This window comes from Parambassis ranga, chromosome 2 (genome assembly GCF_900634625.1).
Source record: "Parambassis ranga chromosome 2, fParRan2.1, whole genome shotgun sequence".
Lineage (NCBI taxonomy): Eukaryota > Metazoa > Chordata > Actinopteri > Ambassidae > Parambassis > Parambassis ranga.
The window spans coordinates 39,124,709-39,150,777 of NC_041023.1; the positions used below are offsets into that span (position 1 = coordinate 39,124,709).

At 42.2% G+C, this 26,069-nt stretch overlaps 2 protein-coding genes across 3 annotated transcripts; both read left to right on the forward strand.

Moving 5' to 3' along the window:
• The first annotated feature begins 78 nt into the window (after positions 1–78).
• Positions 79–6,164, forward strand: slx9 (SLX9 ribosome biogenesis factor). The gene is made up of 6 exons (XM_028398548.1): positions 79–425; positions 553–673; positions 3,170–3,238; positions 3,843–4,017; positions 4,307–4,372; positions 4,466–6,164. The coding sequence occupies exons 1-6, from the start codon at positions 237–239 to the stop codon at positions 4,593–4,595; spliced, it is 750 nt and encodes a 249-aa protein (XP_028254349.1). The 5' UTR covers positions 79–236; the 3' UTR covers positions 4,596–6,164.
• A 173-nt stretch (positions 6,165–6,337) lies between these two features.
• Positions 6,338–25,849, forward strand: LOC114429979 (double-stranded RNA-specific editase 1-like). 2 transcript variants are annotated; one of them, XM_028398540.1, is made up of 11 exons: positions 6,338–7,357; positions 12,352–12,394; positions 18,583–18,654; positions 20,102–21,030; positions 21,709–21,823; positions 22,386–22,554; positions 22,645–22,796; positions 22,868–23,036; positions 23,498–23,679; positions 23,759–23,937; positions 24,170–25,849. In XM_028398540.1, exons 3-11 carry the CDS (start codon positions 18,651–18,653, stop codon positions 24,347–24,349), a joined length of 2,079 nt encoding a protein of 692 aa, XP_028254341.1. In that variant the 5' UTR covers positions 6,338–7,357; positions 12,352–12,394; positions 18,583–18,650; the 3' UTR covers positions 24,350–25,849. The 2 variants fall into 2 exon arrangements, with proteins under 2 accessions (XP_028254341.1, XP_028254340.1); XM_028398539.1 differs by lacking the exons at positions 6,338–7,357; positions 12,352–12,394; positions 18,583–18,654 and having other exon boundaries at positions 18,709–21,030.
• Positions 25,850–26,069: the final 220 nt, after the last annotated feature.

A 26,069-nucleotide genomic window follows, 5' to 3' on the forward strand; every position in this document is an offset into this window, starting at 1 on the left:
TAGAAGGGAGTGTTCGTTTATAAAAAAATATATATAATTTACAGTTTCTTTTGGCAAAACACGTGACAAGTGTCCAAAAGATGAAATGTGACGCTGAAGTCCACAGGAAAACAGACTCACTTCCGGTGTTATTGTTGCGATCTTGACAGTCGTCACACGCTGCCGACACGAGAGCAGCAACGGAACTACTCATATTATTATTAAGTTAAATCTAAAGTTTTCCAATCAATATTGACATGGTTGGGAAAATTAAACATGTCCGTCAGAAGCTTCACCAGGAGGCGGTGAAGCTGGACAGGCCGGACAGCCTCACACAGCTCCCCGGCTCCGCGGTATCTCTCAGTTTACAGACGCCTCCCTGTTTGGAAGTGCAGAGGATAAGTGTCCCAGCTGTGGAGAACAAGGGCGACACATCGGCAAAACAGGTCAGTCATAATTATCCACTTTAAATGAATGTGTGTTACTTCAAGGCAAAGCATAGTTATTATCTAGAGGTCCTAAGTGAGTGCTGAGATATACTGGTGTACATAAACGTTACACTGACTCCTTCAGGTCTTGTCGGAGACTTCCTTCCCATCAGGGATCTTTGCTGGTACCAAAATCTCCCCAGAAGCTCTGGTCCAAACACTCAAGTTTGAAGAACCTCCACATGTGCCCACACCTGCAAAGAAAGGTAAGACACAGCTGGATGATCAGATGTAGTGTGGATGCTGAGAATGAGTTCGTACAGCCTCTGATTGAGGTTGTCCACCCAGGCTGTGGGCTGTATAAATAGTTTTTGTATAAACTTATGTATAGTCCAGTCCATCATCTGGAGACTCTTACAGACCTGGAACATTTGGATTGATTTCCATATGTTATGACAATATTAAAAAAACATTATAGTGAGTGAACTGTCTTAAATTTATGTTATTTTTTTAAATGTATTTATAAAAAGAAAGGACTATTACAAAATAAAAACAAAACTGAGGCATAACCTAATTTGGCCACAAGATGGAGCACAAGGCTTGACTTAGAGCAGCACTGCAGACTACAGTGAGGTTTTTTTGTGTTAAATTGAATTAAAAAGCATCACAGGAGCCTGTGAGTAACAAACACTGAACTGTGATAGGGTAAAAAAAGGGGTGGGGTGGGGGTGGTAGCATTTCTACAACAGGGGAAGTGAGAGAGTGATGGATGTGAGCCCACTCGCTAAGCACACTGTGCTTCTTGGAGCTTCACCAGAGGAGGGCCTGCTGCTATTTATAGATCAGACGTGGTGTAAATTTAGCTCATGCATGAAATCAAGGTTTAGCTGCATCCATGTTTCACTGAGGCTTGTACATGTTCTTCGATATTCTATTCATTATTCTCATGCACCTAATGATCCCTTTGTAAAAAACGGTGCCACTAAGTTTAATTGTACAAAATGGCTCCGTCAAATAACACTTTTATTATTGACAGAGTTATCAATCATCAGAAATAATAATAATAAGAATTATACATGAACAAACACTCCTGCAGAATTTTGTATTCCTTAATAACTGTTCTGATTCAGCATCAGTTAACATACAATTGGGAGATCCTTTTGTATTAACCTCTTGTATCACAGAAACCATAGCAACAGAGATGTATCACTGCAAGGCACTAAGAATCTAGTTTGTTTCAAAAACAATGAGCTGGAGCAGTTAATCAATGAATAGATTGAAAAGATGCACATAGTGTCCATATACCTTTATTGACATGGTCTCTGCTGTTTTCAGGAATATTTCCATAGGGTCTTTTATGGAAATACATTTCTTGTAACAACATGCTTAAATCACTTTTTATTTTACATTTTCTAACCAAAACACGCAGCTTTTCATATTTGGGTCATTTTTACACAGAAAAAGAAAAAATGTAAAAAATATATTAATGTTTCATGCCGATGCTCCATCAGTCCAACATCATCTCAGGTAACCGTTGTACCTGTCAGGATCTCTGTGTTCTTTGACTTTTTTCTTACGTTTGACAGGCCTGCAGTGCTGTCAAGTCTACTCACATTAGCTCCGCCACATCAAAGCATGCATGTGTAACTCTGCAATGAAAATTTGATCCTACAGAAAACCATAAATTTATAATAGAATTACCACCCTGTTTTGTCTTATCACCCTTTTAACTTGAAGTCTGTGATGTACTTTATCCATCCAGACCTAAAATCCCAAGCAGGAAGTGTGGGTGGATGCAGGCCTTATAGGTGATAAAGTTGCCCCCCCCAGCCCACCCCAGTCTGTAATCAAAGCTATCCATTTCATCTAACACTGGAAAGACAATGCTCCCGGTGGGAGCGGGGCGGTGGTAAAAGCACCCCTCCCCAACAAAACAGACAACCCCACCTTCTCATGAGAGGTTTGATTGCTTCACCTCTATACCCACATTTGTAGTCAGCTGCAGATGACTATCTTTGCCTGTTCTTAGTGCAATCCGGTTGTGTTGTTATGCACAGCGATGACAGATAAAGGCCTGCCAGCATCTCTGGAGGTCTTGTGCATGTCTGAACAGTGTCACCTAGTCCACCACATGATTACAAGTACAGGCTTCCTGTAGGACTTTATCACTCTTATATGTTTATGGAGGAATTTTGTTATCTTGATGACGATTCATAAAGAAATGACATGTAGGAAAGAAATTAACAAATGTATTTATTGTTTTATTTAGGGTCATAAGATCATCAAAATATTTATGGAGGAAGGTTTTCTTCCTTTTTTCTTTAACAAAATATCACACAGTGTTTTCACATATGAATGCCTGGACAGTGTTAAAGCCCAAAGCAGATGCAGTTTACTCAGATGTCATGCACACAGCCCTCCTGGGAGTTCTCATCAGTGTGAGGATGCTGCCACACTCTTGACCTTCTTCACCTTGAAAGCCACAACGTGGCAACAATCGTTAAGTTACAAGGATTTCTGTTTTAATGGTAGAAAATGTACAAATACCTTATATGTAAGCAAATTTATTGAGACCAAAGCTTCAGCATCTCCATACAGGTATAATCAAAATAAGGCGTTATTATCGGTGCGCTGTGATGCAGCTGTAATACCCAACTCTGTGCCTTGAGATGCGTCTTTAACACATGGATATGTGAAATTGCCTCCATCCGTGTTCAGCCGTGTGTGTTGTCATGTGACTGTGCCTGTGTGTGTTTTCACAGGGCTGGAAGAGAAGAAAATCAAGCCCAAGAAAGAGAAGATGAAGGAGAGGAGGGAGAGGTGGCTTAGCAGTAAGTCCATGTTCGACATTTTAGAACACAAATATACCCTGTCTTTTTTATTGACTGCCATCCGATTGTCACCGTCCAATCAGATGCAGGACTTCCTTAGCTGACCAATCAACACCCATTAGCATATCCGCGTGCGTTTGTTGTGTTTGTCTGTTTATCTACTGATGTCCACAAACACATCTGAACTATACATGAACATTTTTAGTCCTTAAAATTTTGTTGACCCTAATTTGATGGTCTTTTAAACTTTTGCCGAGACACAAGAGCATGTTTGTGCCTCTAAAATTAACATTTTCTTGCCGCTATCATCTCCAATAATTGAGATCAGGCATGTAACTGTAGCCCTCTGCTGAGCCAATCAATTCCTCAGTAACACAACACATATCCTCCTCAGGCATATAATTAGGTGCTAATGGCTGTGTAACCCAAGACCGGCTCCATGGCTGACAGTTTTCAGGAAATCAGAACCAAAGAGGAGTTTTTGTTAGATCATTGACAGAAAGGGTGCATACAGCAGACTGGTTAGCATGGATTATCCAGGTTAAAATACAGTTGGTGCATTATGAAAATAATAAATATAACATCCTGTGGATTCCTCCACCAGAGATCAGCTCCATCAAGCAGGCCAGAGAACAACAGGCAGCCGAGGCCCGGAGGCAGGCCACGCCTGTGGTGGGAGACATGAGGCCGCTGGCAGATGCCTTGCCAGAGCTTTGTAAACTCATCACCCCTGCCGACGCAGCCACCAGCACTCGCCGCAGGAGCAGGAAAAACAAAGCGTTAGTAATTCATGGTTAATATCTCATTTAGTTATTTCATCACTGATGTCAAGCCATTCTGGGTCAGATGCAGCAAACCATGATACTTCCACCACCATGCCTTACAGACAGGATAATGTTATGCTGCAGGTGAAGGAGGATATCTTCTTCAAGCCTCTTAATTTAAGTAAATGGTTTGCACATTTAGTGCCATAGTTTATCCACTACTAGCTTCTACTTCCTGCAAGGTAGGGCTTCTCTCAAGTACATGTATTGAAATGTGTTAAAGGTTTTTCTGTCCTCCCTTCAGGCCGGTGAAGAGGCCAGATCCGACTGATTTCAGTCAGATGAAACATTCTCAAAAACGCAAACTCCTGTAAGCTCCTTTCTTTCCTCTTTGCTCCACATTTATTTCAAAATATCACAAAATCAGCCACAACAGTACAACTGTGTTTGCCTCTTTTTCCAGGGAAACTGAAACCAGTCAGTTCAGCAATGCCATAAAGACGCTCTCCGCCAAAACCAACCCTCTGGCTGACATCGGTGAGCAGCTGAGGAAGAGGATGAAGCAGGAAGAAGAACAGCAACGACCCAGCTAACAAAAGTAAGAGTGGAGACATGGACACTTGTCACTTGAGCACGGGATTGGTCGAAGACAACATCTGTATTTCACTTCATTTCACTTCCACCCTGCAGTAATAAATCACATGGCGGCCAAACGTTTGTTTCTATATCACCTACACACTGCTACCCACTGTATGTTTCAGCTCCTGATTCAACAGCGTAACCATAGCAATACTGATCCATGCAAATGAACATCTTGTCAGCACATAAAGTGAAGGAAAATATTGTGTCAGATAAACATGTCTGGAGATGCCTGACACTGGCATTCATCTACAGCGGCAGCATGCATTCTTTTAGATACTAGAGGTTCTTTTTATTCTGTTAACTCGCATGTAAAAAAAAATCTTCCAGACCGATGAGACGTGGCCGCTACGATGCGTTTCAGCTGTGAGCCTAAATGAGCCCAGCTCTGCCTCCTACCATTGGACATCTCACCTACGGGCACTGCCACGTTGTTAAAAGATGCCATCTTGGAATCTGAGTCTGTGCAGTAGAGGTCAAGAGGTGAAGCTGCACCGTTGCTCCACTTTCACATTGACCCAGAACCTTGGCCGGTCCATTTGCCACTGACTCTGATGTAAGCTTAATCCATGTCTCATTTAACATAGAGGAGGCCGGGTCATTCTTTATGATATGATGCGACCTGTCCTTTTTAACCTGAATACACCACTCTGCCCCTCTGCAAGCGTTGCTATGATTAGATTAGAAGTAAGAAAAACCTAATCAATAGAAGGGCCATTAGGACTCATCAATAATGGATCTTAAGGGAAGACCGCAGTGTCAAATTAAAAGTAATCAGAGCTCATTGGGATCCTATATATACACGGAATAAATGAAGCTGTGTCAGTGCAGATGTTTAGCTGCAGTCCAGACAGGTATGCACTCTGTCTGCTCTTCCTTTGACTGCAGCATTAAATGACGTGTATGTCGAGTAATTCGTTTATCCGACATTCCTCCAAACACTCATCACCAGCTGATACCCGCCGACAGCTGAGGATGACCCAGACCAAACACAGGAGGCTGAGGAAGGAAGAGGATTAGCACACCGTGCTGCAACAAGTCATGCAAGAATCCAAACAATGCTCTCACTGACCAATCAGAATCGACTTTCTTCTACCTGCCAGGGTGTGACCGCTTTGAGTGACAGTTGGGTGCCTGCTTCCCAGAGTGCACCTCCATTCAAGTGCTATCGTTTTGCCCAAATGTAAGGATGAGCAGAGAATTGGAGAGGATTTAATTACCTAAATAAAACCTGTGTGTCTCTTACTGGATCTTTTGTGAAGGCACTGGGCTTCAAAGGATGTGACTTCGACTTCACAGGGAGGGGGGGGGGTCTTTGTCAGATCAAACGGGTCGTGGTGAAAAGTTGACAGAAGCGCTCTGTGGATCCAAATGAGATGATGAAGCCGTGTCTTCTTTCATCTTCATACCTAATGAGAGTCTGGAAAGATATGTCATGTTATTTTATCCCTCTGACATGGATTGTTCTTTTTTTGTTGTATTAGAATCAATTTGTGTGATATATAAAAAAAGAGTCACTCATACGTCCATCTGATGTTATTTTTTGTGACATGCAGCAATGAAGAAAAAAATTCATATACATCTTAATAAATATAAATATTTCATTATTAATACACAAGTAGAATGTATTTAATTTTATTACCTAATATACATTAAGCAGTAAATAATCCAAAGAATAAATAAAAAAGCAAATTAAAGAAACAAAGAAACAATAATTGTTGTTTTGGTTTTTTTCATATTTTGTAAGTTGCTAAGTAAGTTTTGTAAATAAAAAAAATCCATCCAGTCAGCATGAACTCCAGGGCTAATACATAAATACATTAATCTACTCTCACTGTTAAACATATTCTGTTATTGTCAATAAAGCTCTCAAATTCAACAAACTCCACAACCATTTAAAACAAACAGCAAAGGTCACAAGTTCACATGATCTGAGTACTCGCAGCCTCCTGGAACATCTGAACTATTAAATTGTAATGAGTTTCCTCCACATTTATAGCTCCAGAAGACGGAGGAATGTTAATAAGATCTCAAAATTCCAGATGTGGAGAGAGGCATGCAGCTGTTTTTGGATTTCACAGGACTCAGACACAGCAGGGCAAATTAAAAGTACTTTTAATTGGACGGGCCATTTCACTCCGTGCTGTTGTTATACGTGTGGAAGCCTTTGTAATAAGGTTAAAGATGACCACATTAGAACATGGAGCATATGTTGTTTAAACTAAAAAATAACCTACACTAATACGCAATAATACAGAAAAATAGTCATGTAAAAAATATAAATTTGCATAAATTGTATTGTAGATAACAGATTTTTTTTACAGTGCATATAAAAAATAAACAGCCCCTCCTCTTACAATGACATCTGTAGACAGTAGCGCATACAGAACACATGCTTCATGTGTATCCCTGGTGCCATGATATCGTGCGTCTGCTGTGCGTAAAAGCGGCCTCATTTTGCAGCGCCCGCCTCTTTCCTCCTGTCCAATAAGAACGCACAGCTTTTGGAGCAGCTATAGGAAAGACCTTGCCTTGGTGATATTACAGTGTGTGTCTCCCCTTCTTTCCTCACCTCCTCCTCCCCCTCCCCCTCCCCCTCCTTCACCACCGCCGCCGCGTTCTCCTGAGTCGTGCACTGATCGCAGTGGAGTTCGGACGCTGCAGCATCCGAGCGCTCGCCTGGCTTCTCAGTACCTTTGCACCCTCACACTTAAGTGTAAGTACCCGCTGAAGGGCTTTTTTTTAATCTCCTTCACATTTCGATAATGTCAATACTTCATTTAAAAATGCGCCAATTTCAAATATATTGATGAACTTTCTAATCGCACGATCCATCATCCATAGGACTGATCACTGTCAGATACAACACAGCCCAACGATCAGTGTGGCGTGTGTATGGGAAGAAAAGCAGCGCTTGTTTCTGCTTTAATAACTGTATAAGCACAGCATGCCAGGGAATACTGGCGTGTACTATCTAAACCCCTGCTGTAATATGTATTTAATGCATGCTGTATTTAAGAGTCCACATAAACCAATTATTTGTAATGTATAACATTTATCGCTTACAATCCTTTTCCCTTAAATTGGACGCACGGTCTGTTAAGTTTGGATGTGTGCGCCAGGCCAGTTAGAAGTTATAGTATTCCATAGCAGCACTTTATGATGTACCGTAAAAGTAAGTAAATGTTATGATCTGAATCTAAGCTCCTACTGTTTGGACTTTTTCCACAGAAAATCTTTCTCATGCATGTTTATGGAGTCCCAATTAAAAGAGCAGGTTACATAAATAATATCAATTTTTATTCAGATCAGTTTAATTTTATTCATATTTTACCATCAATGTTGCTTCTAGAAATTCCAGACCAGGGGGGATGACATGGGGACACGTCCTTACTAATTTTTGACAACTCAGATTTGGGAGCTTTAGTTGTAAAAAGTGAATGCATAACTATTGTCTATGATATATGTGCATGAATTATGCGAACATATTAATGATTGTGATACAGATCGTCTTGTCTTCCATTCAGCCTACACACACAAATATAGAACTGAAAAGGTGGATGATCATGTTCATGTATTATGACTCAATCTGTGGGCATTTGACACAACAACAAGGTTATTAAAACCTCCATGAGTCACGGCTTCCTGGTTGTGCTGAGGTGTGCAGACATATTTTTTGGTTATTGCAGAGTCTTGTGCAAATGCTATATAGTTTATATATAGTTTGAGTATATTAATAACTGGGACATGTAGAATGAAGATCATGGAGATCTGTGGAGTTTTGTTGCCTGAAGACTTTTGGTTCTCAGATGAATTTCTTGTTGTGTTACCTGGAGAGTATTTAATGTTTGTTGTTGTTGTGTTGCCAGTAAACTTTCTCTTTTTACCAGGGTTGTTTTTGTTGGGGTGTTTGTTGTTTTCCTAGTAGACTTTTTTGTTGTGTTTCCAGAAAGCTGTTTTTGTTGTGCATTGCCACTAAGATCTAAGGTCATTTTTTGTTTGTTTGTTTTTTTAGTGAGTTTTCTTGCCTGAAACACTTTTTTTTCTAGAAGACTTTTATTGGCCTGGAAGACCTTCCTTTTTGGGTTGTTTTTTCTGGACAGTATTTGTTGTTTTACCCTTTTATGACGTCTATAAATTTGCTTGTGTTGCTGAGGGTTTTTTCTTTTGCCCTGAAGACTGTTTGAAGCTGTTATGACTGGAAGGATTGTGTCTACTTGTACTGTAAATGGCCCAATGCACATTCAGCACTGTGGTCATACTGGTCAAGAGTCCTGTCACTGAGTAAATATCTTCTGTGCTTAGATTTGTGAAATCATCAGTAATCCACATATTTTATGGCAACAAATACAAAATTGTAAATCAGTAGTTTTGAAAGCCATTTTTGCTGCTGTCTTTTTATTTAACTGTTTTCACAACTCGATCCATATCTGTAAACCTATCAGCCGTCTTTGCGTCCTCCAAGCTGTTTCGTGTGTCGATACTTCTGTTACCTCAGTTTCTGAGACGCTGATGTGAGTATTCCCTGAATCCTTACTCGAGTCAGCGCTATTTCTTTTTTTTTTTTCACTTCATCACTTCCTGTAGCAGGAGGTCAGGCCCGGCCCTGTGCATTGCCATGTCGAGCTGCCTTTAATATTTCATAGGTCGCCTCTTTGATGAAGCGGAGCCCCTCATTAATGGGAGGCTATCTGTGCTGAGACGTCTAGCTGCTGAATCATTTATTACTCCCCACCTGCTCTTTGATGTGTTAACACCAAGATTAAAGGGCTTTTAAAATTTACACACATTGAATTAAAATAAAATCATTTAAATTAAATTAAATTTTCCTAGGAAAAAATAATTAATTTTTATTTCTCACCTGGCTTTTAATGTGTTTCCACCAGAAGGATTATTTTGTTCTTTATATAGGGACACTTTTACAGTCAGGAAATATTGTTTGGTCTTTTGTGGGGGGAATTAAATTAGGATGCAGTGTCCTGTAAAATTTACAGGAACCTGTTCACTCATCACCTCATCATTACAAAAACAAGACCTATAGCTAAATGCTAATGTTTTTATTTGTATGTCGGGGATCAGGTGTTGCAGGACTTGTAACAAGACGGAGGCACCATCAGCAGTAGGGAGCCATTTATTGATTGTTAAAGTGATTTTTGGTGGCCCAAGCTGAGCTGTGCAGCACTATAGCTGACTAAGCTAGAAGCTGAGATCATGTGACTTTGCAGCAACCTAACAATAACGTTTTAGAATCTGATCGACACCAGACCAGGTAAAAAAAACATCTACATGTAAATGTTTTACCTTGCACACATTGTGTGCAAGGTAAAACACTTGTACAAGGTAAAGCACTTGTGTGTTTGAACCAATCGTCAAAGTATAAGGAAGCCAAGAGCATCAAAAACTGCAGTATATCTAGGGCCCGACCCCTTAGACCTCCATGAAACACCTAAATGTTCACTAGCTTTGTAAGATCATTGGTGTTTTCAAGTGTTCCCTTTGGCAGATCTAAATGGTTGAAGTTCATCCAATCATTTGCTGCTTTTGAAAGGGCCCATCCTTTTTAAACTATTTCCGTAGCAACGTCTAACAGAATTTGAAAGCTGTGTGCCACAGGGTTCTTTTCTAGGACCCCTTTTATTCATACTTGCCTCAGGACGCTGTATATATACCCGATTCTAACAGGCCAGAGTCGCATCAGGATGAGGTCAGCTCAGCGCAGAGGTGCTGCTGCTGCTGCAGTGAGACAAGGTGACTTTCAGTGCAACACTGTCCGAAACCATCCATTCATTCTGTAGTACAGGGAGCATAAGGCTATGGTTTACACTTTGTCAGCAGTGGTCAAATTGAAATGAAGCAGATTTATGAATACTTCTGCAGATTATATATTTTAGGAAAGAGGGCCTGTGGCACATGTGCTGTGATGGTGTCGGTCGGGTATGGATTTTTTTATCTCAGTGTCAATAAAGCGTCACAGCGATGGAGTAAGTGCCTTACTGTTAAAGTGTGACAGTGTGTGTCGCTGTTAGCACATCAGGGCCTAGTAAGCAAAGTGTCCCCTTGGCCCGGCTGCCTCCATCAAGACAGACATTTTCCAATACAGTAAGAGACAGGCGATTAAAGGGCCTCTGTGCTAGTGTAATTCAACAACACTCGTGGGACTCATTCAGTGGAGTGGCTGCAGAGATAAAAGCTCCCAACATGAAGAAAGAAATCATAAAAGGATGAGAGCGTGCAGTGATACCTGCAGTCTGAGGGATGCCTCACACACAACCAGCTCCACATCCTGTGCAATATGCCCCAGACGATCCACTGTTAGTTTTCTTCGTTATACAACGTTAACATGTCATCAGTAGCCATATTGAGGTATAGTATTGAAGTTATAGTTTTCAAAGTTATAACCCTTAGACATCCCTTACCAGAGGTCTGCCACAAGGCTCACTTGTAGGACTGCTTGCCTTTGTCAGAATATCTAGAGGCGCTACTAGAGTCTGTTTTGCAATGGCGCTAATGATCTGAGTCGATGATTCCACAATGGATACACACCTGATGCTACTCCTTCTTGTCTTGTTGGACTGAGGTGAGCTTGATGCTGCATCAACTCTCCTTTATAGCAGCTAGCTGGTGAGCATGCTGTTTTCTGAAGCTAACCTACCGGTATATGGACATTAGTATGAGGAGACTCAGACAATATGTGTGTTTTAGTTGGTGTGGTGAAGGGTGGAGAGGTCAGGTGACATAAACTCTTCTCAAAATGAGCTGCAGGTAAAGTTGCACATAGTGGCCATTTACTTTTAGCTCAGTCTATTGGCACATACTACATAATTTAACTTCCATTTTTCATCATCACAGTAACAAGTGCTGATGGTGTCATTTTTTTACAGTGTAATTCTCTCACAATCCTACGAAACATATGCAAATACATGAAAGTAGGCTACACAGTGTTTGCATCACGTCTTCCTGTATGAAGTGGAGACGTCCCGGGGACGGCTGACGTTTTAACATTGTGTCTCTGTGGAGGACATTTGAGGTCAGCAGGCAGCAGCCATGCGAGAAAAACCTCAGAGGATGATGCATCTACCCCGCGCGGCTCAGACACGATGAGTCCTTAGATGTAACTGCACCATCCTGATGTGGACTGATAGAAGTCATCGTGTTGATCAATATGTGTTTTTAGAGAAAGAGACAAAAGAAACAAAATAAAAATACTCTACAAAGTTCAGTTCAGAACAAAAAATGTTGCACTTCTTGGTCCCACTCGAAAGACATGACTAACTCTCTAATGACCAGCAGTCACATGTCAAAAATTCAATGAATAATTGGCTGATCTGCACGCAGTCTGTGTAAAATGATTTTGTCAAATTAATAATGATAGATTTTTTAATGATTGATCCAGACATGTTTGAATTATTAATCCTAATTGATATTGAATCAACATGGAACAGTCCTAAAAATCTGTGCACGGTGTGGCTGCTGTTTTATTTTGGAGTACAGCTTCTTCCAGCCAGCTCTCCATGAGCAGTGTGATATATAAGGTGCAGCACCTCCACCTAGAGGCTGTTCACTGTAACATCAACACTTGTGCTGATATCATCCCATTCACTCGTAAATTACAGTTGAATCAATTGTTGTATACATTTGATGAAGTTAATAATAATGGTATATTGAGGTGTGTTATAATAAAGTAATGTGATTTTCTGTTGTTTATTCCAGTATTGGTGACGTCCTCCTAAACGTGGAAGCACACATAAACCAGGTGAGTTTGCTCTCAGTGCTTTATGTCATTCACTTTTACTGTATGTTTAAATGGATCATTAAAGGGTTACCCCATCAATTAAATGCTACATAATGTAGCAATAAATGTTGTTGAGTAGTTGGATGGAAAAAATAATTGATCCAATGAAGCCATTACCGAGCCTTACTGACTGGTTAAGGAAGTTTGATTCCCTGTGACCATGGAAATGGTGCAATTTGAGGCTAAAGTTGGCAGCAAACTATGATACTACCACCACCGTGCTTCACGGTTGTATTTTTTTGTGTAAAACTTCTCATTTAAAAATTGAACAATTCTGTTATGGAGATCAGCGACTGATTTGTGTAATTGTTGGACTCATGAACATTAGCATTAGCCAGTGAGCTAAGAAGTCATTTTAGAAGGTAGCCTGCGTTCCATTGTGACCTCGGTCACTGTTGCATGTCTTACATTTGGAGTGATCTTTGTCAGCACAGAAGTGTAAGTGAGTGCTGGTCTCCCACATGGGGGCAGTGTTTTCTCATTATTTCACAGGTTGGAAGGGAAGTTGTGCTTGAAAATAATCATGTTTTTTACTTCAAATTCTACTATACTAGGGTTCGCAGTGAATTGTGTTTCATAGTAAACTATTACTGCTTTTTTGACACATTTTTAGACACAATGTGCTACAACTTTTAATCAAATCTACACAAAATCTGAAAAAACCTTTTGTTGTTTAGTGTTTTTATACAGCATCTCATTATGTGTCAGAATATTCCATTGTAGCCCAAAGTGTGTGTGAGAGAGAGGGTTAGTGAATGGACAGACAGCGGCTGACAGATAAAGGAGGAGGAGGAGACAGGGAGACATCCCAGCCCATTTATCTGACAGCAAGTCAACTGCTTCACAGTGCGCTGGCTGCTTCACTCTCCTCCTCCTCTGCCCAAAGTTGTGTTAGCATTAAGCAGAGGAGCACAGCAGAGCCCGCAGGCTTAGCGAAAGGAGACAGATGATGGCTCTGCTGTTGGACGAGTCTCCCGGCGCGGCAGTCTACAACTGCCTGATCCACCGCAGGTTCAAAAGGAGGAGGAAAAGACGCTCAGAGCGCAAAGGTACGCTCCAAACATGGTGCTCTGCTCTCAGGCAGTGTGTGTGGGGGTTTGGGTGACTTTTGGATTGAGTGGATGGTGATGATGTTGCCTCCTTATTGGTTTCACAGGATGGGATGCTGTGTTTTGGTGCTTGTGATTTGTAGCTTTATGTTTTTCACCCATTAGTTTGTCTTTTTTTTCTTGTTAGCTTTTAAATTTATAATCAAACACCAGGGAAACCTTTAGCTGTATTTTGTCCTGTATAGTATGTTAATACAATAATGATGGAGGATTCTTTTAGTTTGTAAAATTAGATACGTGGGAAAACAATAAATAAAATGATGTCATTTTGTAGCCTTGAAGCAAAAAAATAGCAAAATAAAAAATAAGTTCAAAAGTAGTTTTAATAATATTTGCAGCTTTTATTCTGAAATCTCAGCAGTAGTAGAATGGTAGAAAACAATATGAAAGAAAAATACAAATGAGCAAATAACTGGTGCCATGCAGTTTTAAGTAATATAAATAAATACATTTGTAAGATGATGAAATGATTTATAAAAGCCTGAATGAATAGCTTAAAAAAATAATGATTTTCAATAAATTTCCAATTCTTAAATTTTGCACTTCAGTTTCTCCAGTATGTCATGTCGGTGCTGACACATGGTTTATGACTGTATGGAGGCTTAGAGCTGCCAAAATATTGCATTCAATTATAATAACAAAAAATGTCGGATAGAGGTTAAATGTTATTGGAAACAGATCAGTCACGTTTATATTATTGCCCTTAAAATAATGTAGTCTAAATTTAAATAAGATAAGTCAATCCAGCTAGAGTGGGATTAAATCCAGGTGGATTTAAGATGGATACGTTCAGACCTATTTCATCACACTCGTGTCCACGCTCAATCCGGCTTAATCCGGCTTGTTTGTTGTCCTGCAAACCGCTAGGTGGCACCTTGTAATATACAGAGTCCGTTCAGGCCTCGGTAAGACCGCATGTGCACATGCGTCATGCGTCATGCGTTTTTTTTTTTTGTCCCGTGTCGCTTATTCTTTCATTTTTTTTTCCGGTTTAAAAAGCAGTTTATTCCTTTGTAGCCCTGTCGAAAATAAACTGGGGGCAAAGCTGTCGTAGATCGAGGGTTGTTTACATACGGCTTTTGTACGCGACCCGGACATTGTCCCCATGAACCGGAAGTATCACGTCACTAGCCGGATTCACTAGCGGCATTTGCGTTCACACCTGAGCCACATTTGAGCCAATCCGCATTGTTCAGACTCAGAATAAAGCTATCCGGATATATCCAGATATGGCCCAAATCCTGCTCCAGCCGGATTGAGCATGGTGGTGGTAGTATCATTGTTTGCTGCATCTAGCTAAACCATGCAACATGACAGAAGTGAAGCTCTGCTAACTCGCTTCTCATGATGACCCCTCTGTGTACACACAGCCATCGCTATCTCAGTAATTAGCAGCACACAGGCTGTGCGAGCTGTTATCAGACAAGACCAAGCATTGCTGCTCTTCCTCTGCTCTGCTGCAAACATGACATTTGGAAGCACCATCATCTGTGCATGATTGCAAACACCTGCTGATACGTCCGCTCAAGTGCACTTAATCCTCACATTCATGCAAATTTCAGGTGATTTTTCATCTTTTTTTCTACCCCAGGAATGTTTCATTTATGCATAGTGTGTTAAACAGCATTAAGAAATATGGAGTCATTGTACATACTTTGCATGCAGGGTGAGTAAAAGCCCATCATTTCTGTGTCTCTGCTAAACGGGGTGTTGTGAGATGAAGTGAAGTGTGAGTTTAATCTACTGGGAGCAAAAGTGAATTTCAGAAGAGGTATAAGCCGTTATGCTCTACGAGGCGTGTACGGTCGGCACGCTGCCACTAAGGGATGTGTCTGTCGGCCCAAAACCACAGCCGTGGATCTCGTTTTGGCAAAGAGCTGCCGTACTGTGATGCAGAGGACGTGATACAGCCCCTCCTTACACTTTTGACTCTCCCTTTTCCCTGCCTGGAAGACAGGGTATGAGAGCACCAACAGCATCCTTGGCTTGGATTTGATTGTGTCATGCTACACTGCTGTGTTATAATCTTCTGTCATATGTTCTGGGACACAAGTGAGAAGGTAAGAAGGTAATGTGTGGCCCCATTTGATGCTAGTTGCAATGGATTATTTGTCAGAATAATCCTCAAGAGCTGTGATGCTGGCTGGAAAAGTTTACAAAATCTTGTGTTTGGAGAGAGGAAGACTGCATTCCGGCATAAAGCATGGTGGTGGTAGTATCATGGTTTGGACCTGTATTCCAGGAATGGCTTGCTATCATTGATGGATTCTGAGTTTCACCAGTAAATGTGTCCAGTGTCAGGATATTGGTTTAGAATTACTTGTATACTTTGTAAATTATAAATAAAAAACAGTTGCAGTCATATGACAACATATACAGGATCAGTAGTAGACTTGCAATGCGTAACTGGAATTTTTTTGTAAATTCTGAAAACACATTCAGTGTGTTACCCTTTTTTTATAATGCAGAACTCTTCTTTGGTTTCAGGTTGAATTATTGGCATTATATGAATGACACAGCAGGTTCATTAATGTGCTGATGTCAAAGTTTATCACTCTGTACAGGAGCTGACAGACTCTTCTTGTTCGGCACCAGTAGACAGCATCAGCTGTCCATCCTTCAGCTCCTGGTCTCGCTAATCCCGAAGCCGTGGGGTGTGAAATTCAACATCAGCCCTGAGCTCCCTCGTTATTCCTCCAATCTCTGAGGGCAGATAACGGAGGGCCCAGCCCGGCCTTGACTGGGGCTGGGAGAGCAGAGGTGGCCATCTGTTGTGCTCCGCAAGGCCGGTGATGCAGAGAGAATGGGGTGGAGAAGGGTCAGCGAATGCTGGGGAGGGTGGATGGACCTGAAGTCTCTCAGCTTGACCTCCTCAGACCTTATGAAAAAAGATGAACTTATGAAAAGATGAAATGAGCTCGAGCAAATTAGGCGTCAGACAGCTGTCACTCAGAGAGCACTGTGAAACTTTTTAAATATGTAACTGATGCTTTTGCCAGAACCTCGATGTCAGTTGTGACTGCTGTTTTGAGGCTCGGTGGGAGGCTGCGGGACGCAACTGTCGCCATGTTGGCAGCATCAAAGCCCAAACACGGACAAACACAGTGGCATTGTGGCGAGTGTGGAAGCAGGAAGCTCACGCTGTGATACAGAAACCATCTGACAGTCAAAGCGGTAACGCCCATAATTATGCATAATTTAAGTCCTAATATAATTTAAAGAAGTGAGTTTTTTAAAAAAAAATGTGAGCTAGCTAAGCTACACAGGATCTGCTAGCTAACATGTTTCATATGCTTGTGTTTGCCACAGGCTTCCTTTTTAATACTCTTATCATAGCACACTCTCTCCTCTGCAGTATGGATACTGTAATCCAATTAATTGCTGTACCTTCAGTAAACAGGGCCCTTCTCCTTGGCCCCCCGTGGAGATGACACTAGAGGGCTTTGCATCATTTGCTGTCTGCAGCACAAATGTCTCTGGGGGGGGGGGCCGCAGCATTAATAGTGTGTGCCATCGACACAGCATCAGGTCTGACCCCGCGGCTACTGCCACACAGCAAATTAAGATTTCACAGTGTCACTGTGGAAGTGTTAGTGTCCTTTGGACACAGTGAGGACTTTTATCATTATAGTGCTATCCCACCTTCTCCATCATCTATATATTACACTGTGTTTACCCGTGTTGTTTCCAGCTGCTCTGTTTCTGTATATTCATGAGAATAATAGAGTCATAGCTCTGTTTATTGTCTTATATAGTTGTAATCAACTACCACAGTCACTGCGCAGTTGATCGCTCTTTCAATCAAACCTTTCCTAAACCTATCCAAGTTGATTTGTTACCTAAACCAGACCAAAGAGTGATGAATGTGACAGAAAACAGGCCCTCCAAAATCTGACAGCAGAAGAGTCCGAGCAGGTTTTCCATTTATTTAGTTTTTTTTTTCAGATTTCTCCTGCTCTGTGTGTAAATGAATTCAGCAGGAGTGAGGACTGAGTGTGTTGTGTAATCTGAGGCAGAAGCAGACAGTCTAAATAGATTTTTATTTATTTCGCCCTGCTTGTCCGTCAAGCCGATTCTCTGTACGGCATGCATGGCGGGACATGGAATCCTTTAATATAAATTCCACCTACCATTCTTCTTGGCTGTTTATGCTCTCATTTTATTTCCATTGCATTAATGGTTCCCATACTGCACAACAAACAGGGTGTATCAGGACATCACAGTCTCCAACACCAGTCGCTTCAACCTTTCTGATTCAGAGACGTAAATTCTATATCTTGGAGATCAGCGCATCATTTTTAAATCCTTTAAAGGGATCTATGGAAGCCAAAAACAAATAACCACTTGTCACTTAGACGACAAAGCATGAATGTAATAAGAAATTACTACACCCTGTGGCGACACAAAGATTGCACTCAGAGGCTCAGATTGTCAGGTAGTCTGGGCCTTTGCTGCGAAATATGATTGGTGGATGAACCACAGGTGTGATGGAGGCTGCTTGAGGGCTGATTATTGATCAGTCTCAGGTGTACCAGACATTGTCATAAGTCATAAGTCTGGGGACACACTAAATGACTTTCCCAGTCGTAACAGCTTTTGAAAAGACTAGGAGGACTGGCTTCAGCAGGTTTTTATGACGATGGGGGTCACACACTTAACAACTGCTCCTGACGAGGGATCACAGACTACAGGATTAGTCTAAACTGTAGTTTGCTCTGTTTTCCAAACAGAGACAGATCTAATAGTAGAATCACCTAATGTACATGTTTGTCCTGATAACGGTGTCCCCATATCCAGAATACCCAGACAAATACAGACACAGCCCAGGTTTTATTGTAATGCTGACACCTCATGTTACACAGGTGAGACACATTCAGTAAGATGGCCATTATTTGTTTTTAAATGGGTTCCTATAAGAGGACAGGCTTACCGTTCAGGCTGATAGGTGTGACAATCCTGAGACATGTGAGGTTTTGTCTAAGACATACACAACGGACAGCAACAAAAAGAGTGACTGTCAGCTTTGTGCGTTTTCCACAGGCCGAGGAGGAGCCTGGCCAACTCGGACCCAACAGAGGCTGCTCATCACAGAGGGTGAAGTAGAAAGCATGAGTGAGTCTCTTCATTTGAGAAATATTTTCTGTTTTTTGTTATTTATGATGCTGGGTCAAGACTCAGGGAACACACTTAGATTGTCCTTGAAAATGTAATTCCTCCAGAAAGCAGGATTGGACCTTAATTCCACAGTCAGGGTGTGTATATTAACCCTTTGACCTCTTGCTTTCAACCAAAAAGCTCCTTAAGAGAAACCTTTATTTGGACACAGGTATACTTTAACCTTTTCTCAATAGGATTTTATGAAAAGATGTAGCAAGCAAACACATTAGCTCCAAGCTTTACTTTCACCTGATGTCTGTTTTCATGTTTTTTCCAAACAAACATAATCCCGCATCCGACTGGTTTCATTACAAAAGTATCTGTGTGAAAAGGAGAATAATCTTTGTGTGTGAAGACATAAACTAGACTTGCCAATTGGCACTGAGATTTGCCTCACTGCGGGCCTCTTTACACCCTTTATTATTTGTGTCAGACAGCAGTAATCCCGTCCCAGCTTTCCAGACCAGATGGGGGAAACATGAATTGTTCCTGACAATGTAGGCAGAGTTACTGATGATGGAAGTGAAGGTCGTTCAAGGATTTTAGAAAGTTGTTCAAAAAATCAGCTCCTGGCTGTCCTTAGACACATTGTTGACCTTGGTTTGGGCTAAAATTCAGTTCTTCCGCTGTCATCAATATTTCTGCAGCACTGAAGCAGCAGCATTATGTTCGCTCTTCCCCCGGCAGACCTATAATCACTACCCGCCTCTTGTTGCTTAGGGTATAATCTGCTATTGTTCGCAATGTTTGTGTTCTGTCCCCAACTTGCATGCTTGTTATTGACTTCACTGAGAGTACCAGACTGTACATTTTGGCAGGAACGCTTACAGCTAAGTGACCTTTAAAAACCTTTTTGTTTGTGGGGTTTGGTGGGGCATCAAGGTGCATATCATTTCAAAATTCTAACCATCTAACCAGTGAAACGATTAATCAATAATCAGTCATATTCGGGCACCTCCATCTGTTTTCCCCAAAACCACTGTAGACCTGCATTTTTTTTGGATCGCTTTCTGTCCTGAGCACCGAAAGGAGTAACCTATCGAGCTTTTGCTGGAGGATGTTATAAATGGAAATTGATGTTAAGTTCCATCGGCTTTGTTAACAGGGCCTGGTGATATGTGTTCCCAAAACACAAGACCATCCTGAGAGGGAAATATGTCATGTTTTATAGCTTTTATGCTAAGTAAAAATAGTTAAATTCTAAATGTTCTCCTAGGCCCATACCTGCATTAGTTCTGAGTAGGTGATGTTAATAGTGTTATTATGTGTAATAAATTGTTGATTGATGAAGGGACACGCATCACTTGTTCAGTTGCAAAGACAGGTAAAGGAATCTCTAAATTTTACATTTACAAGATCCTCCAACGAAGGCATTGTGAGTTACTCTTTCTGGGCACTGCAGGTTCATGCAGCACAGATGTTAAGGAAAATCGGAACTTGGACAACCTCTTCTCCAAAGAAGGGGTTCCAGCTGAGGCTGCTCAGCTCCCCAACGGGAGCGCTGGGTGTGGGAGGAAGCGTCCCTTAGAGGAGGGAAATAATGGGCATTCCAGGTACAGGCCCAAGAAGCGTAAGAAAGTCCCCGGGCCTGTTCTGCCCAAGAACGCCCTGATGCAGCTGAACGAGATCAAACCAGGGCTGCAGTACAAGCTGCTGTCTCAGACTGGGCCGGTCCATGCGCCAGTCTTTGTGATGACTGTGGAGGTCAACGGGCAGCTCTTTGATGGTTCTGGTCCCACCAAGAAGAAAGCCAAGTTGAATGCAGCGGAGAAGGCGCTGCGCTCCTTTGTCCAGTTCCCCAATGCGTCTGAAGCTCACATGGCCATGGGTCGGACTCTGGCTGTTCACACGGACTTCACCTCGGACCAAGCAGACTTTCCAGACATGCTTTTTAATGCATTCGAGACTTCCACTCCGATAGGTGACCCCTTTTATTTTGCTTCCAGCTGCAATAGTTCCTTCAGCTCATTGGGATTAGAGTACCCGCTGCTACCTCCCCCTGTCCCAAAAACAATCCAGTCTGCCTTACCTCCCACACCCTCCACCTTCATTTTCTCGACAAGTGGCAAGAATCCTGTTATGATCCTCAATGAGCTGCGACCAGGCCTCAAGTACGACTTTGTGTCAGAGACCGGGGAGAGCCACGCCAAGAACTTTGTTATGTCGGTGACAGTAGACACTCAGAATTTTCAGGGTTCTGGCCGGAATAAAAGGCTGGCAAAAGCTCGGGCAGCCCAAGCGGCTCTGTCTGCTCTCTTTAACATGCAGCTGGACCAGGCACCATCACGGCAGCCTATACCAAGGGAAGGACTGCAGCTTCATCTGCCACAGGTAAGCATGGCGGAAGGCACATCACTACTAGCTGCTCATCTGAGCTTTTTAAATTTTACACTTTAAAAATCTTATAAAAATAAGACGTCACTGTGTAACGTCTTATTTTTATGTTATTCCTCTTATGCTAAGGCAACGTTCATTTCAAAGTTTATCTAAGTTTACTATCTAAACTTAGCCAAACTCAAATCTTACATAAAAATAGGTTTTGAATTCCTGGCTGCTTGATTTTAGCCGGCAAAAACCACAGATCTCGAACCTCGTGACTCCTCCAGGAAATGTCACCGCCAACCTGACAGAGTCTGATTGAAGATGGAGACGACTGGGGGGGCAAGCTCAATAGACTGGGAATCTATTTACACATAAACTAATCCCTGCCTGTAATCCCTGCACACTGATAACAGAGCCGCTATCTTAATTACATCACTCTCTGAGTACTACTTCAAACACTGTTAACCAGTAAAGCAGCCTCTCCAAGTCAGTCAGTGAAGCGGAAGATTTAAGCCGCTCATATCCCTGCCTGTCATTCACACTAGTGCAGAATTCCTGATTGAAATATTTAATAATGTGTGCAGATAAGAGAAGCTTTTCTATCTCACTTTAGCGTTGTTGTCTTCTGCTGTTTAGTCATTTATATTAAATAAAATTGAATCTCTGCATCGCCGTGTATTGCTTCAGGTCTTGGCCGACGCCGTCTCTCGCCTGGTCGTCGACAGGTTCAGCGAACTGACCGAAAACTTCACGTCGCCGCACGCTCGGCGGAAAGTCTTGGCAGGCGTCGTCATGACAACAGGTATTCATTGATGTGAAGACACTTGGACACTGTGCATACATAGAGATGTTATTAAAGCCCTGGCCCTGTCAGCATCAGTGATGGCACAGATCATAGACTGTAAATAAAGATGGATGACATGGGTTCACCTCTGCTTCCCGTACAGAAATAAGCCAAAATGATCTTGTTTATGGGTGCTGCCAAGTTGGATAAAGGTGCCACCCAGTTCTATGTGGCACATCTCTCCCTGAACTTTTGTGTTTTAGCAGAGGCAAAAAATCAGCATCGGAACACAGATCTGATAAAAAACTAGCCAACAAGCTATAAACTATCCATTGAAAACTAACTTTTAGTTAGAGTTCTATCAACTAACGGAGAAAGCAGGGTTAATGACCTCTTGATGAATGAATCTCTTTCAGCAAGCTATTATACCATCTAATTTTACACACAGTCTATGGCCCAGATGCAGCAAAACCATGAAACTACCACCACTGTGCTTCACAAATGGATTCTAAAGCTGACACTGAAAAGGGTCAAGGTGGCATAGCCCTTGCATATTTTTTCGTTTTGTTTTGTGACCCAGGCTCGGATGTGAAGGAGGCTCAGGTCATCTGTGTGTCCACGGGGACAAAGTGCATCAATGGTGAATACATGAGCGACAGAGGTTTGGCACTCAATGACTGCCACGCTGAGATTGTAGCCCGTCGGTCTCTCATCAGGTTCCTGTACTCCCAGCTGGAGCACTTCCTCAGGTAGTTTGGTCTGCTGCTCCGTCTGGACTGAAACACAATATGTCTTTTGTTTTGGACGCATCAGCTAACCTCATTCATCCGTGTGTTTAGCAACAGTGAAGAGGAGCACCAGCAATCCATCTTCACAACATGCAAAAAGCAAGGCTTCAGACTGAAAGAAAACGTCCAGTTCCACCTGTACATCAGCACCTCCCCCTGCGGAGACGCTCGCATCTTCTCCCCTCATGAAGCCGGAGTGGAGGGTGAGTAGAAGAACCACACAGAGCCTGTGCATTTGCACCAAATCATGTCAAGATCTTATACTGTCATTCAGATCAGGGAGACAGACACCCAAACAGGAAGGCCCGAGGGCAGCTGCGGACTAAAATAGAGTCTGGTGAAGGAACCATCCCGGTGCGCTCCAGCAACACCATTCAGACGTGGGATGGGGTTTTGCAGGGTGAGAGGCTGCTCACCATGTCCTGCAGTGACAAGATTGCCAGGTCTGTGTTCTGTTTTTAATCCATTTTCAGGAACCCTAAGCAGAGAGTGGTTGTCCAAAAACTTAAAAGTGTTCAGTCCCTGGCTTGTGCTGTTGTTACAGAATCTGTGCTGCTGCTGCCTTTTTAAATGCAGCTTTTATTTTGTAAAGTCATAGCATCTTTCTGCAGGCCACTCCATGTGTTTGAAGGGTGTGTATGAGCAGACCAGTAGGAATCCTGATGATTATGTGCATGTGTTAACAGACTGAATTATCTCAGTGTCACGCTGCAATCACTCTATTTCTGCCTCTGCAGTTAGCTGCACTCAGGTGTCATTAGGACAGCAGAGCTCTGATTAGGTTCCTGATGAAACCCAGTGAGTCTGCCAAGTGAGGACTTTTTTTCAGGGGGAACTGTGGCGTTGAGTTTAGCAGACCGATATACCTCCATTTATCTCAACCGTTCACTGTCTAACCCTTTAGGTGGAACGTCATTGGATTCCAAGGTTCTCTCATGAGCTACTTCACCGAGCCCATCTATTTCTCAAGCATCATCCTGGGCAGCCTGTACCATGCCGACCACCTCTCCAGAGCCATGTACCAGAGGATCACAGAGATCGAGGACCTGCCGCAGTCCTTTAGCTTAAACAGGCCACTGCTCAGCGGTAAGAGGGAGACCATCTAAGCTTTTTTTCTGGCCACAGAACCATCTGGAAAACTCTCCGGTTTTGTCTTGTTCTACAGGGATTAGCAACGCAGAGGCTCGCCAGCCTGGGAAAGCACCAAACTTCAGTGTGAATTGGACAGTGGGAGATCAGGGCTTGGAGGTGATCAACGCCACAACAGGGAAAGACGATCTGGGTCGACCATCCAGGCTCTGCAAACATGCACTCTATAGCCGATGGATGGGCCTGCACTGCAAGGTAACACATCGCATCAGACGTCAGATATTGGTTTTATGTCATATGAATACTGCACCCAAAAGTAATTGATTTTCTAATCGATTAATGCTGAAGGACACTGAACAACCAGGGTAGTCAGTCCAGCAGTCCGGCTGCACTGTCTACGTCTAAGCTGAATTGTGCAAACTGTTTCGTTATTACCAAAACAATTCACGTTTCTTGTCTGTCTAAGCGACCTGTCCTTGTGCCTTAGCTGGCCTCCACCCTGCGGATCCAAACAGCGAGGCCCCCCAGCAGCTACCACGAGGCCAAACAGGCGGCGGTGGAGTACCACCACTCTAAGCAGATGGTCTTCAGAGCCTTCCACAAGGCTGGACTGGGTGCTTGGGTGAAGAAACCTATAGAGCAAGACCAGTTCAGTCTGACCGCTTGAGTCAGTGCTGGCCGTGGTGACGTTTTCTCTGAAGTGAAGAAGCAAGAAATCCAAATGTCATAATCCATGGATGTAACATTCCACATTATTTTGTACAGCCTCATGCTGCTCTCCTTCAACCAGCACGAAACATTCTTCAGTTATGCAACTTTATAAAGTTTATATAAAGGACAGCACAGACTGGGAATGGAAACAGAGATAGTTAGATAGCACTCTGACTTTTGCATGTACGATTATACCAAAACTTCCACTTTCCAAGCGAAAGCGTTTTTAATTATGTTCAGTGTTGTGGTTTATCAGCAGCGAATGTGAGCTTACAGTTGTGCAGTGTGATGCACTTTCACACACCAGTACTTGTGTAATCAAACACAGCGGGTCTATTTTTATATGGGGAGGGATGCATTATTGATGTCCAATATGTCGACCTCATTTTGGCTGATGCAGATAGCGATCATGCCAACTCTACTCTTGGGCTGTCCAGCAGTAGAGGCCATTCTAGAGTCCAGTGGGGCACTAGGTGAAAATTAGGGTTAGCTCCTCTTCCTCTTTTTTCCTTTGTTTTGGTTGTCATTAGCACAGACTGGAGTCAGGCAGGTCTCCTATTCCTGTTATTGTGAATATTGTCACCGCAGTAATACAACGTTTGTCAGCCCTCAGGGGGCTCCTGACCAGCCTTGGACCCCAAACATTTGCAAGCAGCACCTCTCAACGGCAGGCCCACCCCAGATGTCCTCAGGGTCCATTCAGCTGTGGAGGTCATACCTCCTGGTTATAGACAGGTCTTGACGCAAGCAAATCTGAAAATGCAGTGACGCAAGCAACGATAAGGTTTGCTAATATTTATGCTTAAAAATGTTGCTGGCTAGCTACCTCGCTACCAATGTAACAAGCACGAGCGACATGATGGTTGGCAGGGACAACCGATACGCAACCAGACACCTGTTACAAGAACCATAGACCCGCTTTAGTGGTAGCACCACATCCAAATGACCCCAATTTTATTCCGTCAGGTTAAGAGATACACACTATGTGATTAAAAGTAAACAGACACAATGTGCATGTGTGTCAGTGGCATTATTGATTGAGCAAACCAATGTATTCTGACATTTTTAGAGGCAGAATAGGGTCATATGATGACTTAATTTCTGTCTTTAGTAAATACGTTTTTACTGTAAAATTCAGCTTTTCAGAATTTTTAAAAACTCTTAATTGCACTGTTAGTTGAGTTTTAAATCTCACCAGGCCATGTTTTTTCCCTCTCTTATATAAATTGCATTGTATTAATGAAAATAGGCTCTAATTTTAAGCATGGCTACATGACTTTTTGCCATTGAGGAGCCTCTACAGATCTGGATGAGACATTTGTTACTTTACTGTGTCCTATAATATGGCAACACTGTGAGGCTTGATGCATGAGCTCTACTTGTAAAGCATGACAAATATGAATATGTAGCGTCAAGTCATTGATATTGAGATTTAATAAAGTTATACTACAGCAAATGTTGTATATGCTGTATTACAACTGTCACACAGAACACATCTGTAGGCAGCCACAAATGTTACTTATTATTATTATTATTATTATTATTATTATTATAAATCATGTTTAGATGCTGTATATAAAGTAAACAACAAAATATAAATAATAAAAGTGACAAATAAAACAACTTGCTATAATGTCTCATTCATCACACTCCATAAGCAATTTGCATCTTGCAGA

What these genes read in the sequence shown, in the direction of transcription:
- slx9 (XM_028398548.1), top strand. Translation starts at nt 237, where the DNA reads ATGGTTGGGAAAATTAAACATGTCCGTCAGAAGCTTCACCAGGAGGCG. An exon ending in GCCCACACCTGCAAAGAAAG is followed by an intron (nt 674 to 3,169) that starts GTAAGACACAGC and finishes GTGTTTTCACAG; the next exon opens with GGCTGGAAGAGAAGAAAATC. An exon ending in AGGAGCAGGAAAAACAAAGC is followed by an intron (nt 4,018 to 4,306) that starts GTTAGTAATTCA and finishes TCCTCCCTTCAG; the next exon opens with GCCGGTGAAGAGGCCAGATC.
- LOC114429979 (XM_028398539.1), top strand. Translation starts at nt 19,963, where the DNA reads ATGTGTAATAAATTGTTGATTGATGAAGGGACACGCATCACTTGTTCA. An exon ending in TGCAGCTTCATCTGCCACAG is followed by an intron (nt 21,031 to 21,708) that starts GTAAGCATGGCG and finishes GTATTGCTTCAG; the next exon opens with GTCTTGGCCGACGCCGTCTC. An exon ending in AAACAGGCCACTGCTCAGCG is followed by an intron (nt 23,680 to 23,758) that starts GTAAGAGGGAGA and finishes CTTGTTCTACAG; the next exon opens with GGATTAGCAACGCAGAGGCT.